The sequence below is a fragment of the Haplochromis burtoni genome, unplaced genomic scaffold (assembly GCF_018398535.1).
Source record: "Haplochromis burtoni strain Fernald_Lab_line unplaced genomic scaffold, NCSU_Asbu1 Contig_48, whole genome shotgun sequence".
NCBI lineage: Eukaryota > Metazoa > Chordata > Actinopteri > Cichliformes > Cichlidae > Haplochromis > Haplochromis burtoni.
The window spans coordinates 2580194-2597711 of NW_024582409.1; the positions used below are offsets into that span (position 1 = coordinate 2580194).

At 39.9% G+C, this 17518-nt stretch overlaps 1 protein-coding gene across 1 annotated transcript; it reads left to right on the forward strand.

Annotated features, from left to right (window-relative positions):
• Positions 1-168: 168 nt before the first annotated feature.
• On the forward strand, positions 169-12898 carry chaf1b (chromatin assembly factor 1, subunit B). Its single transcript, XM_005921333.2, has 14 exons — positions 169-273; positions 635-790; positions 2773-2905; positions 3058-3178; positions 3348-3451; positions 3538-3634; positions 4755-4839; positions 5163-5256; positions 5355-5424; positions 5523-5614; positions 5711-5870; positions 7106-7642; positions 10104-10192; positions 12288-12898. The coding sequence occupies exons 2-14, from the start codon at positions 665-667 to the stop codon at positions 12380-12382; spliced, it is 1803 nt and encodes a 600-aa protein (XP_005921395.1). The 5' UTR covers positions 169-273; positions 635-664; the 3' UTR covers positions 12383-12898.
• The last annotated feature ends 4620 nt before the right edge of the window (positions 12899-17518 follow it).

Consider the following 17518-nt stretch of genomic DNA (forward strand, 5'->3'; position numbering starts at 1 on the left):
CCCCTTCTTTTTATTTTTTTATTCTGTATATCAACGTATGTTTGCACGCTTCACTAAGTCGCCATGTCTGGTGTTTATTACATAGTAAATATATGAAGAAATGAGGGGATGGCCAAAGATCTTTGCGGATTACGTCAGGAAAAAAACAAAAAGTCAAGACTATCAATTGTCCCCGCCCTTTCCGTGTTTTTGTCCAATCACGGCAGACCGGAAGTTTTGAGAGTCTGGAACGCGGGAATTTACCAATTCTGACTGAGCAGGACAACAGAGAAGGTAAATACTGTCATGTACTTCCAGTTATCTTCGTTCAGATGAATAAGCATTTGTAATTCGTCTGCATTTATAACGGGCACGCTCCTTAGCTAACAGTAACTTAACACAAATGTTCATGAATGGGAATGATGTCCACTGTGTTTAGCCGTAAACCAGTCCAGCTAACCTGCCAGTTTAACGGCTAACGTGTTAGCCAGCTGTGCTCTATATGTTAGTGCAGCCAAATGAGCGGCTTTATCAAACTGTTTTCTCTAATCCGTATTTCAGAGTCCATTGTTGTACGTTTTGCTAACTAATGCGTTCATATGAGTTGATTGAAAACGATCTAGGTGGTGAATTTACCGTGTTTTTATCCCTTGAGGTCGGTGCCGAATATAAAAATTGAAAAGAAATGAAGGTGGTAACGTGTGAGATAGCATGGCACAACAAGGAGCCAGTGTACAGTCTGGACTTTCAGCACAGCTCAGATGGACGCATTCATCGACTGGCCACAGCTGGAGTGGACACCACAGTCAGGGTGAGTGGAGACAGCGGTCAGAACATCTGGTTAACTCCGTAAGAGGTCGACGATTTTTATTTTGTTTTTAATTAAATAAAATGTGAAATAAAGAAAAAAAACCCAGTGATTTAGTCTATAAATGCAGCAGGAAGAAGCGAGTCTCACGGATGTAGAAGACGCAGGTATTTGTACCCATCAGTTGTTTTTTTCTTCATTAATTGGTCATAAAAACACTTAGCTTAAGAATAAGGACACAGAAACAGAGATAATATGGAGAAATTTTTTTTTGTTAACTTTCTGAACAGTCCCAGTGCAGGTAGACAGAGTACAGTTGTAATTATAATCTTGCATATACTCATCATGAATGTCATGGTCATTTTGGGCTTTTAGTGATTCCTTCTGACTTTTCTTTTTCCGGGGTGAAATGATTGTACAGCGTACATCTTTAATGACTTAAGAAAAATAAGAATCTAGTACACAAGTATGAATTTAAAATTTAATGCTTGCTTGCTTTATCCTTTCTAAAACCAGTTATGGATGTGTGTTTGGTATCATTCTTCTGTTGGAACACCTGTTTTACTGCTGATTTGAGGTGAAGTTGAATAATTTGGTGGTAATTCTCTTATAAGATTCCATCTGTTAGGTAGGAGGTTTAAAGGTAAGGTAAAGTTTATCACCATGGGTTTAATCTGGTCAGAATGCAAAGAAAACAGCCTAACCATTGATTTTCCTTATGTCCTGGTTTATTTCACTTTAACTTAAAGGAAGACACACATGGACTACTAAACTCTAAAAGAGAAAACAAGGTTGGACTTTAAATCATTAACGTGAACATAAATGTTTAAACTCAGAAGAACAAATCAAACTGACCTCAGCCGCCGCCCTATGTGGGAGTGAAAAGAGTGAGTGAAAGGGAGTGCAGTCCTTATACAATGTATGCCAGGTGAGTTTATTTAAGGCACAAAGAAAATCAAGAACCAATCAGTGTTGAGAAACTCAAGAGTAGAAACGAGGTAAATTGCGGTCATGTGAGGGAGAATGAGGAAAACAGGAAACAGAATAAGAATCTTTTACTACATCATCCACTTTGTGCAATCTACCAGTACCACTTACAAAACAGCCCTGGAGCATGATGCTGCCACAACCGTGCTTAAAGTTAGTACAGTGTTCTTGGGTTTGAAAACCTCACCATTACCTCACCATAATTCTTCTCCAGAAGGCCCTCGTTCACGTGGGCATTTCAGTCAAACTTAAAGGTGTCAGTTTTGGAGCAGGGGCATCTTTCTCAGGCAGAATCCTACAATCTACATCTACAATTCTCCTTCTTAGATCTTCACAGAGTTTCTTGGATTTTGAAGGACCAGAGTGTATGTAGAAATCTGGCCACAACTGTACATTTAAGCAAGTGTTTCACTGTGCATTTGTCAGGGTGATTATTGACCTTTTGTTTACAGAGACTTTTTCAGGCCCGCTTTAGTCCTTAGAGAATGCCTCTCTTAAGGCCCATAGGATAGTGGTTAACACAACAAGTCAAAGATCCTTAGTCTGAGATCTGGAGGAGGCACAAATCCCTGGGAGGGTTGCATCAGGAAAGGCATCCTGTATAACACTCTTTGCCAAATCAGATAAGGAGAACTACTCACTGTGGTGGCCCCTTGTGACTAACAGAGCAGTCAAAAGTAGTCCTGTTTTTGTTTTTTCCTTCTCAGACACCGGTGACAGTCTCTAAGTCATGATGCACCATCAAGCAATGCGATGTTTTCATGTTTGCGTACAGCAAGGTTTTAAATTATCAAGGCACGTGACATCCTTAAAGGGATGATCCACCTAATAGCAGTTATTTAAGTATTAAGATTTTTAATACATTTACCCTTTTTTTATAACCTTTATCCTACTAAAATTAATCTGTGGACAGAGTATTGTTTGTGAAGAGCTGTATGTTGCACGGACAATTTACCGAGAATTTTTAATGATCTCTTTTCCTAATGATGTTTTTGCAGCTGTGGCGGGTGGATGCTGGTCCAGACGGGAAGGCGGTGGTAGAGTTTCTGTCTAATCTGGCTAGACATACAAAAGCTGTCAACGTAGTGCGCTTTAGCCCCAACGGAGAGCTGCTTGCTTCAGGAGGAGATGGTATGTTCCACGTAGTAGACAGACGCTTTTCAGCCTTTTCTCCATTGCAGACATGCGTGTTTCTATTTAAAAGCAACTGTTGTTTTTGTTCTCAAAACGAAACATGTTTTTTTAAGAAACAATAATAGAGGCCTTTTAACATTTTGATGTAGATGCAATAATTCTGCTGTGGAAGCTCAACGACTCCAAGGAGCTCGAGCAGGCCTCTGTGTTTCAGGAGGATGAGGATGCTCAGCTAAACAAGGAGAGCTGGACTGTGGTCAAAACGCTTAGGTACGCTAGAACAGCAAGTGCTAATGTTTGCTAAGGTCAACGAAGTGAGACTCATTCATAAATGGTGTTTAATTACTTTGTGTGGCATTCTGGTTGTTGAAGCTCTTATAACTATAATGCCCATGAGATGTGGTTATAGAAAGGAGTTTGCTATCTGATTTTTTTCCAGAGGGCACATAGAGGATGTGTATGACATCTGCTGGACACGTGATGGAAACTTCATGGTGTCTGGATCTGTTGATAACACAGCTATCATGTGGGACATCAATAAAGGTTTGTGGGTGCATACATTTTATCTGTGATGCTTTTATCTGGTGTTATTTATGACTTTCTGTCTATTTTGTTGTTTGTGTTTTTAGGACAGAAGCTTTCTATCTTGAATGACCACAAGAGCTACGTGCAGGGGGTTACCTGGGATCCCCAAGGACAATATATTGCCACTCTCAGCTGTGATAGGTGATTCAAACATGGATTAATCTAATTTGAGAATGCTGTTCACATTCCTATATACTCACTGGCGACTTTATTAGGGACACATTACTAAGTCACCTGGTGGATCCTCTTTTAACACCAGAACTGCTTTAATTCTACATCACTTAGATTCAAGAAGGTGCCTAAAACATTCCTCAGCTATTGACATGATGTGAGCACACAGTTGCTGCGGATTTGTCGGCTGCACAACATTTATGTGAATCTTCTTTTCCTCTACATCGTAATGGCGCTCTATTAGATTGGGATATGGTGACTGTGGAGGCTGTTTGAGTACAGTGAACTCGGTGACTTCATCAGAAAACCAGTTTTAGATTACTTGAGCTTTGTGACATGACATGTTATCCTGTTGGATACACTGTGTCCATAAAGCCGTGGACATGGTCAGCAACAATAGTCAGGTAGGCTATAGCATTTAAACGATGTTCAGCTGGTACTAACGAGCCCAAAGTGTGTCAAGAAAATATCCCCCACACCTTAACACCTCTATCGGCCTGAGCTATTGATGCAAGGCAGGTTGGATCCATGCTTTCATGTTGTTTACACCAAAGTCTGACCCTGTCATTTGCAGCACAAATTGATACTCATCAGACCACACAACATTTTTCCCAGTCTTCTATTGTCCACTTTTGGTGAGCCTGTGAGGATTTTAGCCTCAGTTTCCAGTTCTTAGCAGAGTGAAGTGACACCGTGTGTTCTGCTGCTGCTGGAGCCCATCTGCTTCAGTGGTTGAGGGATTCAGAGATGCTCTTCTGCTTACCTTAGGTGTAATAAGTGGTTATTTAAGTTTCTTTTGCCTTCCTATCAGTCCCTTAAATCACCTTTATTCCCTATTATGAAGCTCAGTTTTCACTTCAGCAGGTTGTCTTGATAACTTCTTCTTTTCTAAATGCACTGAGGTGCTGTCATGTGATTGGCTGGTTAGATCTTTGCATTACCAACCAACTGAACAGGTGTAACTAACAAAGTGGGCAATGAGTATAGTATTGTTCCTTATTAAATGATTGTATTTGATGTTGTGTAGGCACTGGCATTGATGTGTCAGCACGCTGATGCTCGGAATATTTTTGTTTCTCCTCCCATTCAGGGTGCTTCGTGTGTACAGCACTCACACCAAGAAGAAGGCCTTCAGTATCAGTAAAATGAGCTCTGGGCCGCTTGCAGAAGGAGAGGTCAGTCGTGCTTCTTTTTACAAACTTTCTTCGATGTCTTAAAGGTGGTTCTAATGTCTCAGTTACTTCTTTCCAATCATTTTTATTAGCACCAGTCTGGTCTCCCATAAATCTGAAATTCTGAGAAATCTGTGTTTCATCTAAGCTGATAGTTTCATGAGCCACAATACCTCTCTTCTTAACTTTGCAAAAGGTGTTTTGAGGTTTTTCCTGCTTGTGTTATTCTTATTCCTTAACCTTAAGTTTATAAAACCAAATATAAGAAATTAAATGCTCTACCAAACTGTCCAGAGCGAGTTAGAACTGTTGCGTAACCTTTTCAGGTGAAGCAGTACAGGATGTTCCACGATGACAGCATGAGGTCTTTCTTTCGCCGTCTCTCATTCACACCAGACGGGTCATTCCTGCTTGCTCCCGGTAAACACAAAGCATGCTTTTGAAATCTTGTGTTCTAACAGTGCAACACTTTTTTTTCTAATTTCGCCTCGCTGTTGTCTGCTTCTTTGAAACCTCAGCTGGATGCGTGGAGATAGGAGAAAACATCATGAATACCACCTACATCTTTTCCAGGAAGGGTCTAAAGAGGTATCTTTTGTGGACTGTTATTGTATTTACGCCCTATTCAGAGTCTGTTAAAGTTTTAATAATCTGTGTATATAAATATCTTTCTGTGTGTTTTTTAGGCCTGTTGCTCACTTGCCGTGCCCATCTAAGGCTACACTGGCTGTGCGCTGCTGCCCTGTCTACTTTGAACTGAGGACAAAAAAAGGAGAAGGCAAGGACATTCAAGCAAGACTGATTATTTCGGACTAGTTTTCTTTTCTTGTGTTGTGTTCTTCGTGTCACCCCCATTCCCATTTCTTCCCTACAGATGGTACTGTCCAGGCTCTTCCCAACGTATTCCAGCTGCCGTACCGTATGGTGTTTGCCGTGGCCTCTGAGGATTCAATCCTGTTGTATGACACGCAGCAGAAACTTCCATTTGGCCTTGTGTCCAACATCCACTACCACACACTCAGTGATCTCACATGGTAAACTTTCTTTTTAGCCGTTTTAGCACAGGTATCTATATTTAACTTTTCAAAAGCAAAAGATGACAGGAAGATATGATAATGTGCACACAAAGAAGTAATATGTATTTACTTATTTGTTAAAAACAGCCAAATCTGTATATTATTCAGTTGTTTTGAGTGAAGCCTGATTTTCTTAAAGGAATATTTTGTCTTAAAAATACAAAACAACACAGCAATACATAAAAGCAGATAATCTGTACTCACAGAACACACACTTTGAGGTTATAAAGTACAAAACTTCATGGCATTGCCATCAAAACCACAGAAATCAGCAAAAGAGAGGAAGACAGAAGCAGGGGACAGCTAGTAATAGGCCAAATTCATCTTTTATATGATGGCTGCAGCAATTGGAATAAAAGACCTTTATTTGTCACCGTGATAAAGGGAAAGCTTTCACCTCTTGGAAGCCAATATAGATAGGGGTTAAAGAGTAGCGATGCCATGTGAAACATTTGCCTTAAAATGAAATGCGCCTAATTTGTCTTATGAGCTCCAGTAGATGTGCTTGCTTGTCGACAGGCTTCAATCAGATACATAAGCCATGTATTGCTCAGCCAGAATATAGCTAGCATAAAGGTGGAATTTGGCGAGTGTTACTAAAGAACATGACTGGCTCAAATAACTCCTGTTATTCAGTTATTTGCCTGAAGATGCTTTATATTGTAAGGTACAGTAGGAAGGAAAAACTCTTTTAACAGGAAGAAACAGGAGCCAGAGTTTTATACGTGTTGATGAGTGAAAGTTGAGTAAAGAAAAAACATTCAGTGCATCAATATCTAGTCAAATGTGATGGACAAACAAGATTTTGAAAGATTTTTCTCCTTAAAGTTATACTTCTCCCACCACCTTTGCTGCATCTCTGCTGCTATCTATGGGCTAAATTATCAGTGACCAAACAGTTCATCCACTGCAGCACAATACTGCAAACTACCCAGTTTAGCCTGCACTTAGAGTCCAGCATAAGCTCTAAATAACATGAAGTTATCAGTTAATTTGTTGCTAAAGACATGATCGAACTTATAATAATGATTTCTTACAGTCAGTCTTACATTTAATAACCTGAAAGCTTGTAACTTTGTGAGCATTCCTTAGTCTGATAATGATATTTTATGTGTGGATTTATGCCCATGAAGTAGAGAGGGGGATGGTAAACTGTAAATGTTTTACCATTAAGCAGACTTTATCCCTTGCAGGTCCCGTGATGGTTCCTTCCTGGCTGTGTCCTCCACAGACGGTTACTGCTCCTTCCTGTCATTCTCTCCTGGGGAGCTGGGCACTCCACTGAAAGAGCCGCCCATCCTGGAGGTCTTTGTCCCAAGCAGTGGTGTTGAGAAAAAAGGCAAGAAGGCATCATTGGCCAAAGGCTCATCTCCTATATCCCAGCCGTCACCCCCAGCCCCACCTGCCACATCCCAAGCTAACCAGGGCAAAGACGCCCCCTCTCTAACCTCCCCAGAGGAGAAGAAGAGCACCCCTCGTGCCAACTCCAAACCTCAGCCCCGCAGGATCACCCTCAACACCCTTGAGGGATGGGGAAAGCCCACTACTCCTAAAGCCACGGCCTCTGCAGCACCTCAGTCCTCAAAATCTGGGAGCACAAGCGCCCCTTCCACTCCCCAACCACGCGTAACCCCCCTCTCTCCATCCACACCAAAAGTCCTAAACAGTGCCAATACTCCTGGGCCCGCAACACCTAAGAGTGCTGCCACATCAAAAGGGCCCACTCCAAGGTAAATATTAGAGCAGCTGTCTTTGGGATTCTGTCAGGGTGGCAGAAAGTAAAGCGGGTAAATAATGATGTACTTAGTACGGGTATGTTTTTATTTCTTTTGTATGCAAGTTGTTTTCTCGTGTAGCTGCCAATAGAAATTCAAAGCTGTTTCATTCAGTCTTTAAAAAAAGAAAGTGCTTCACACCCTCAACTTTCAAAAACGTAAAAGTTTAATAGTTATTTTATTTAAAAACATAAATTGCTTAAAGGGAAAGTATTGTACTCATTTCTAGCTCCACTTGGTCTCTTTGACAATAGGTTTTCATTATTATTCACAGTTCACAATAAGCCATATTTGTCTGAAACAAGCTGTTTTAGCTCGTTTGTCCTTAGACACCTTTCCTCTGTCTGCCTCTTACAAACAGAAGTTTTTGTGAAAACAGAACCGTGTGCCTGATTTTACCAGATTAAGGTTATCTACTACTAAGGTTATCTATGACATCATACAGTTTCAAAAGTAGAAAAAAAACAGTCTGAAACAGAGTTTACAACAGTGTATTCCCTGAGGCTCTCAGGAAGCCTTGTACATATTGGTATTAGTATAAACAGACACTTTATAACTGCTGCTTTCATACATGTAGACACAGTCAAGAGAGTGACAGCTAAAGCTCAAACCAAGCATAAGAATGGGGAGGAAAGAGGATTCAAGTGGTTTTTAACATGGCGTCGTTGTGCCAAATGGGCTGGTTTGAGTATTTCAGAAACTGCTGATCTGTTGAGATTTTCCTGCACAACAACTGGGTGAAATTTGCCTTGTTGATGTCAGAGATCAGTGGAGAATGACCAGCTTACTTCAAGTTGAATGGAAGGCAACAGTAACTCAAATAGAAGCTCTGTGCAAACAAGGTATCAAGACAAGCATCTCTGAATACACAACACCTTGAATCTTACGTGGATGGGCTACAGTAGCAGAAAACCACACCAGGTGCCACTGCTGTCTGCTAAGAACAGGAAACTGAGGCTACAGGTCACACAGGCTGATCAAAATTCAGCAATGGAAGCTTGGTAAAACATTGCCTTGAGTCATTTGGATGGATTGTTTGCTGTAAACAACATGGAAGCACCGATCATTCCTGTCTTTTATCATTGGTTCAAGGTGGTGTTTGTGGTGTAATCATGTGGAGGCCTGTATTCTTGGCATATTTGGGCCCTTAAGAGCAACTGAGCATTGTTTATATGCTGCAGCCTACCTGGTTAGTACTGATGCTAACCACGCCCATTCTGTTGTGACCACAGTGACTTCTAATTGGCTGCTTTCAGCAGGACAACGTACCATGTCACAAAGCTCACATCCTTTCAAACTAATTTCTTGAACTTGACATGAGTTTACTCAAATGGCCTTCACAGTCCACAGATCTTAGTTTAATCTGAGCACCTTTGGTATGTGGTGGAACGGATGATTGATAAATCTGCAGCAGCTGTGTGACTTCTATCACGTATCAGGCCTTTTCTGAAAGCACAAGTTGGTCCTAGCAATGTGTACCTAATGAAGTGTCCCACAAGTGTATGTGGGGGAAAAAGGAAATCAAAAAACACCTCCTTAAAGAAAGAACTTATATGCTTGTACATATAATTTGTGGATGGTTTTTTTTTTGTTGTTTTTTTTGACAGTAAAGTTTTAAACAAAAGCATCTTTCAAATCCATGTTCCACAGTTTATTAGGAGTTGTGTCTAAAAATCTGTTATGAGGATGAGCGTCTCCAATTTTGAATATTATTCAAATATATTTTACAGGAAAGGGAAACTTGCTGAAACCCACTCGAGTGATCTAGAAACACAGTGGAATTATTCATTAAGCATGTAATGTAGAGATAATAAGTGTTGTTTGTGCAGCAGCAGCGTTAAAGCTTCACTGTGAGTATTAAAGCTTCTTTTTAGATGCAGCGTGGCGCGTGTGAAGAGTGCAGTTTGCCCTAAACTACAGCGTATGCTAATTTATGGAAATATATGATCTATTCAAATCTTTGACCGGACTCGTATTGGCTACATCTACCCTCCTAGCCCCCTTGAATGCAGTTTGAGTTTTCAGAGTGTGAAAAGTAAGAAAACACTGTGCTCTTTATAGTGTATAATATGCCTTCTTTTGAATAAGTTAAGAGAAATATAAATAGCTCTATTTGCCGTGTGAGGTTTTTGTCGGTTAATATGTGCCCAGCACCTGCAGTGTGAACAAAGCCCTGTCTGGTATGAGGGATTCGTTGGACCCCCCACTGACTACAAAATAATAATCACTCTGTCAGACTGCTGGCAGACAATAGCAGGCCTGTGCATGCTTTTGTGTACCCCCTTTTTCACATCTGTAACTTGGAACGTTTGACTAATTTTCACTGTTGGGCAACAACAAAACAAAAGACGATAAATACACGTTGTGTTGCTTTGAGGTCTTTTCAGCATTGCTACTTTTTTCTCTTTGTTTGCAGGAGAGTATCTTTGACTCCCCTTGCACCCCGGTCTCCAGCTGTTGGCTCGCTTTTCAGCCCTCTCTCCTCCACGGAAAAGGCCAAACACGGTTAGTAAGGTTTTCGCCGTCTTTTTTAATGCTGAACTTTCCACGATAATCAACTTTTATAATGGAGAGTCGAGTGAGATGCTTACAATTATTAGGTGGCAAGAGCCCAGGGATTGTTGTGGCCCTCCCTAGACTGAGTGATAGTAGCAACAACTTGTCTTATCCTATGTTTAAATCAGTGTATGTTATTGTGCCTTTATTACAGTACCATATTTGAGTAATTCCAACTTGGATTACCTCTTTATGTACACGCTCTTATAGCAAGCTTGTAGCAAGTGATGGATTTGTACTAGAGCTTAGAAAATATATATATATTTGAAGATCTATTTCACCTTGAGTCTTTTTGTAGCTTAAATTGTTTACTGACATCTCTGACTATGACACAGCTACAGATGCATTCAAAGAAGCAGGAAACAAAAGCAGTCAGACAGGTTGCAAACAAGCCAGCAGCATAGTTTGATTAGGTGAGCCACTTTGTTTGGGAGTGAACATCAAAGTAAGCAAACCTGAAAGGGCTATATTAATTCTTCAGTGCTAAACTTTTGGTCTGTTTGATACATTTTAGCCCATTCTTCTTTATAATGTTGCTTCGGTTCACTGAAGTTTTCAGGAATTTATTTATGCATATCTCTCTTAAAGTCATGCAGTTAGTTACGACTGACTGGACCTTTGAGCTGTGCTTAGGATCTTTGTCCTTTTGCACGAAGCCTTTTAGCCGAGCTTTAGATGTGAGACACAAGGCCTCACATTTGATGCTGTTATGATCAGTCACACTGATTATTTTGCTGTCAGCTAAATGGCTGCTTTTACAACGAACTATAATTTTAGAAAAATAAAAAAAGGTTATATGCATGAAACAGAATGTACTTAACTCTGCACTGTAACCTTCCAGGTAACCTCCCAAGAAATGTGCCTACACGTTAGGTCGACACCATTTGATTGGTGTGGAAGGCGTAAATTATGACGTAGATCTTCCACTGAAGCGTTCCTCTTATTAACGAGCAATAATAAATATTCAAAAGAAGCTCCACCTCTTTGCTCTTCGTGGTGTGTAAACAGACTCTAGCTCCACATTAAACTGGGCCACCATCATCATCTCTGCTGCTGTTGTGGTATCAGTTTGCGTGTGCTTAATGTCAAACTTTTTATTCACACGCCGATCCTAAATGCATTTGTATTGCAGGTCTGTTTTTAGTCGCAAATGGGGTTCGCGTTTCCATGGTGACCATGATGTGCTATAGAGCCCTAAACAGTTATTTAAATTTCACAGCTCTATCATTAAGACATGGGAGAATCTGATGAGCTCATAATTGAGTATTTCATTAATTAACGTTCAGATTATTTCTCAGCGTATTTTTGTCTATTCTTGCACCTTCAGCCCTGATGGTGTTTAATGTACAAAACCCCCCAAAACATCATGCAGTGCAGAAAACCCAGAATTAATGCCGAAGTCCTGCTTTCTAGTAGCAGATCATGGCAGGGCTGGCAAAATCGCTAGCCCTGCCATCATATAGCCCCGGGACGTCGGGCTAGCGATTTTGCGAGCCCTGCATGGGGGTGCCAAAGAAGCCCAAATCATTACCCCTCGAACACCGTGGTTCACAGTTTGCACAAGGTGTTTACGCTGATATGCTGTGTTTTCACCAAACATCTCCATTATTGTCAAATCAAACTTTAGGTATCATGTTCTTTTTAGAGAGAAGAGGCTCATTTTCATTGTTTCATTCCAAATCAGTCTTTTTTAATTGCATTGTCATGAGTCTGAGACGTAGCTGTTGAGCATTGCACAATCTGACCTTGAGTTGAATTTGCTGCGGCACGAGGAAGATTGTGACATTGCGTTAACACATATCTGAATCCTCCAGACCAGCAAACTGCTAGAACTTGTGCTCACACTTGCTAAAAAAATGATTTAGTACATTTGATTGGAATTACCTGGCTACTACTTAGCCTCTTAATTGCTATGCAAACAGTAAAGGTGGGCTTACATTTTTTCACAGGACTGGGGAAATGTTGCTTTTCGCATGACTGTACACGCAGCAGAAGATCACACAGAAACAGGCTATGACGTGTAACCTTCTTTTTATTTCACCAGATCGTCCTTCTCCTCCCACTGATCCAGTGTGCCAGCCTCCAGAATCTAAACGACCCAAGACCACCCAAGAAAAGACCAGCGTCACCAAGGAGTAGTATAAACTGAGAAAAGTGTGGTGCTGTAAAATAAGACTAGAGTGCATAAAGCAGAATGGAAGTTGAAGACGCATCAGCAAAAGAGCACTGAGGCTCCACATGAATTCACAGTGTTGTGTGCAATAGCATTGCCTTTGCGTCATATTGATCTTAGCGACTGGAGCTTTACATTTCACTTTATGTACTCAGTTATAAAGCAGACTGTATTGCAGTTTATGTCCTTTATTCTTTTTTTTAAAGGTGTTTTGTATCATACGATAAACAAGTAATGAGTTAATTGTATTATATTTGTGTTGTGTGAAATTTAAAAGCTTGAGTCAAGTTGTTTCACTTCTCCAGAACATGATTGTGAAGAGAAAACTGTACTGAAAACCTGTAGAAGACAATAACAAGCACTTGAAGGGTTTTGACTTTGTGTGAGCTTTGAGTTTATATAGCATGCTGAAGACTTTGGGTGACTTCTGTTGTTAAGCATTTGCATTTTCTTATTGTCTAATAAAAGATGTTTGATATAAAGTGCAAGTTCTGGTGGTTTATCACATGGTATCTAAATACCATAAATAAGCAGGTAATAATTAAAAAGAATATTTACCTAATAGTAATTAATTACCTGACAGAAGTGAGGTCAAAGTGATTTGAAGGCGGGCAGTTACATTTTAAAAACAAATTGTAACGTTAATCTCCCTTTCTTTGCATTGCTAATAACATTTTAACCATATTTGTTATTTCTATTGTGCCCTTCATGTTAACATGTCAGTTTACTGATATAAATTGCCATGGTCTAAATTGTGCATTATCAGTGCTGTCAGTAATAAACCTTTTGAGTTATAAAAACAATTCTTCATTCATTACCCTAAAGCAACAGTCTTTACAAATTCACCCACCATCATCTTCAAGCTCTATTAAATTAATTAATGATGCTGTACTGCAACAATCTGAAAAGTAGACGGAAGCACCAAAATTTGTGTTTGTCTCTCTAGTGCCATCCATTCAAAAAATCCCATTGCACACTTGGAAAATTCCAGATGTTCTATTATAGGCATTGTTTCCCTTTTAGGAAGCAGTTTTACTGCAGAACCACTGGTTCATTTTCAGAGGTTTTACTCTGGAGTTTTATGTTTTTGGTAGCAGGGAAGTCAGTTTACAACTTTATTGTTTTTGTCTTCATTTCTAATGTAAAACACCAGATAAGCGCATTGACATATTTATTATGACAGTATATGAATAACGAAAGGTCTTTGAAGTTAGCCGTATTTTGTGAATCGTATATCTCATAGTGAGAAGACATGTTGCTCCTGTGGTCCTGTGTCTCAATGTTTTTTACTTACATGCATGAATCCCTTTACCCTTGGCTCAGTTATCCAATGCCGGAACACCCTGTCAATTCATGCAGCTGTCTAACCATCCACCCATCCATACATTTTTTAACCATTAGCCTAGGGGAGGCAGGGTAGTAGCTGGAAAAGCTACCACACAGAGACACTCACTGATTTATATGCACACCTACAAATGCTTCAGAATTACCAATTAACCTGACACGCATGTCTTTGAACTTTGGATGCGAAGGTTCAAACTTTTCTTGAAGAACTGTGCTAACACTGCACCACCATCCTGCCAAGAATCTGATTAATGTATAAGCTTATACGTAACTAATCTAAATAACAAGCTAGTTAGCCAACACTGAACCACAAGCTGAGTTTCCCAGCAGTAATGTGACGTCCTCCTTATTCTTGCTCCCTTAGGGGTCGCCACAGCGGATCATCTCCCTCCGTCTCACCCTGTCTTTAGCATCCCCCTGTCACATGTCGTCCTTCACAACATCCTTTGTCAGTGTAGCTTTTCCATCCAGTCAACTTAACATCTTCTCCATGTTCTCTCTTCACCCAGTTTAGTCATGAATAGACTTATTTTCATGAACACATCTGGGGCAATTAAGCATTAAGGATCTTGCCCAAAGACACTTGTAGATACACAGATTGGAAAAATAGTTAAGGACTCAACCGCCGGTCTTCTGAATAGTAGGCATCATTTTAAATCCTGAGCCAGCATGAACATCAAGCTTCTTTGATCCGTGAGAAGTGGGTAAGAAAGAAGGGTCAGTTCATCCAGGAGATTTGGCTAAAACACCCAAGACATGTTGCACTCATGTTGACAGCTTTTTTTAAAGTGTATATGCATTATAAAAAAGCTTCATAGTAATTTCTGACTTTTAAGGTCATGATCGAGACAATCAAACATTCAGAATTTAACACCAAGATAATTTATAAATAAGTCTAGTTATTTTTGTTTTTAAAAAATATGCCTTTTTACCAAAGTTGACAACCATATTGAAAGTAACAGTAATAGGTTGATTGTCTTTATCAAAAAGAGTAATGACAAAAGAGTACAATATGTGACAACGTGGAATTTGTGTGTACTTGTTAAAGATTTACCTGTAATGCTAATAGCAGCACATTGTAAAGAAAATCATCAACAAGTGGCTTAAATTCTAACTACTGCCAAGTGGGACCCAAACCTGTGGAAAGATCCGCCCAGCAGCAGACTGCAAAACATGTCAAGAGCCAAAATGTAACACTGGAATCTGCAGGTCATTTTTGCAACTGCTGGTTTTCACAGTGCATGGCTCTATAATCGGATATTGCACAAATTTTACCTGAATGATTGGAATAAACATTTTCTGTCTGTAAAACCTCAGTGCAAAACTACAAATTGTCAAAATATAAGCAAAGACATGTCTTTGTGGAGTCATGTGCTGTGGACAAAGACATCTCGCCAGAGTAGAAGTAGACATGACAGGCGCAGACCAAAGACAGTGTTTCAGGCGGGCCACATGCCGACTGTGAAGGATGATGTTGGAAATGTGGTTTGTTTGCCTGCCTTGACGACTGGGCAGCTCACAGTGAAATGATCTGAAAGAACACGTTAAATTCTTTGTGTGAAACTTGAGGTTGAACCACAAGTGGGCTTTTTAACAGAATGATGAACCTAAACACACTTACAAATACACCAAGCTATGACGTATAGAGGAAACTGAGGAATATGGACTGGAACACAATGAAATGTTGTGGTTGAATTTGGACGAGGCAGCGCGTCCATCCAGGAATACCCTCAAACATTTTGCAACTGAAGAAACTGTGAATTAAAGAGTGGCCAAAATTTCCAGTAAGCCTATGTCAGAGAGTGATGGGCAACTATACAAGACATCATTTCTACTGAATTAGAGGCCAATTACTTTTTTAAATATTACAAAAAAATCCCTGTGGTTGTGATAAAGTATATTATACGTTGTGTAGACACTATTTTAAAGCAATTGTGTCTACAAGGCTATACTTTGTGCTCAGATTCAACCACATTTTGCAAAACTGATTGGAAAATACTTCACAGTTCAAATGGATAATGACCCAAAGTAAAAAAGCAACCCAGGCTTCAAGCATTGCTGTGGATAAAAGTGGTTAAAATATGAGCTTGAACCAAGTCAAATAACAAAAAAAAAACAATTTCCATAGGATGTACTTTTGTTTCCAGATTGCTGTAGCATTATTAATCATCATTTCAGACTTTTACAGTCAGATCCATAATTTGTTGGATGAAGAGATTTTTTTTTGTAGATTTGCTTCTTTACACCACCACACTGGCTTTGCACTCAACCAGTCAACATATGACTGAAGTGCAGACTTTACAGCTTAGCTTAGCTTTAATTCAAGAGGTTTTCATAAAGTCGTTTTTATACACAGTCTCCCATTTTCAGAGGCTGAAAAGTAGTTGAACACTTGCTGTTCCGTCATTAATTTCATGCCAAATGAAGATTTAATATCTGAAGTTGATTTTTTTCTCTGTAATTCTAATCATGAGGCCCAAAGGAATGTCAGTGCATATGAGGGAGGCCATCATTAGGCTAAACAAACAAAATAAACCTATCGAAGAGACAGCAAAACCTTTAGGGGTGGCCAAATCAACAGGAGGAATGTACTGGCTAACTTAGCAGCACCAAATGTCCTGGAATACCACAGAAGAGAATTAAAGTGTGGAATGAAAAAAATGTGTTCGCTGGAATGGAAAATTTTTTTTCACAACATCTAATCAAGCCGAGAAGACTCTCAAGGATTCAGGCATACCACTGTCAAGGTCGACAATCAAGAGACGCCTTCATGAATGGAAATACAGAGAGTTTAGGTTTAGGCTTTGTCAGAAACATATAAAAGAGTGCTGGAAAAAAATCTTTAGACAGATGTCAGCAAGATTAGACTGTACCAGATTGAAATGTATGGAGCGTGGTGAGAAAGTGCTATGGTATGGGTGTGTATAGTGGTCAGTGGAACCAGGTCAGCAGTTCTTACTCATTATGTCACTGCTGATAGAAGTGCCAGGGTGAATTCTGAAGTGTACTGGGCTGTACTCTGTGCTCAGATTCAGCCATGTTTTGCAAAACTGACTGAAAAATGCTTCACAGTGCTAATGGATAAAGACCCAACGCAAAGTAAAAGAAAGGACATATTGTTCAATGACCAAACCAATCATCTGAGCATGATTTCTAGTTACCGGTACTGTAGACTAAACTGAAGGCAGAGCATCTGACGAAAAGAAACTTATACCATTCGGTGATGATTCTAGACTTCATAAGGGTGATTCCACATTATTTTCATCCAAGTATTAAAAACAATCATTATATTTAAAGCTTTACTATTTTGTCCATTTGGGCCTCTGAAAATAAACATAAAAACGTGTATAAAAATTCCTAAACATTTAATGCAAAATCCTTGATATAATCCTTGATAGTGGACTTCAGGAAGACCAGGAAACACTTGACCCCTGTTTCAATCCAGGGGGTCAGTGTTGACATTGTGGAGGACTATAAATACCTTGGAGTACACATTGACAATAAACTGGACTGGGCTAAAAACACCACAGCACTTTACAGGAAGGGCCAGAGTCGTCTCTATTTTTTGAGGCGACTGAGGTCCTTCAACATCTGCCAGAAAATGCTGAGGATTTTCTATGAGTCTGTTGTGGCCAGTGCGATCCTCTATGCTGTTGCATGCTGGGGGAGCAGGCTGAGGGTGCAGATGCCAACAGACTCAATAAACTAATCGTAAGGCCAGTAATGTTGTGGGGATGGAGCTGGACTCCCTCAAGGTG

Excerpts from the sequence above, each read along its gene's own strand:
- chaf1b (XM_005921333.2), top strand. The coding sequence starts at position 665 with ATGAAGGTGGTAACGTGTGAGATAGCATGGCACAACAAGGAGCCAGTG. Across the intron at positions 4,840-5,162 it reads GGCCGCTTGCAGAAGGAGAG|GTGAAGCAGTACAGGATGTT; the intron begins GTCAGTCGTGCT and ends TAACCTTTTCAG. Across the intron at positions 5,425-5,522 it reads TCCAGGAAGGGTCTAAAGAG|GCCTGTTGCTCACTTGCCGT; the intron begins GTATCTTTTGTG and ends TGTGTTTTTTAG.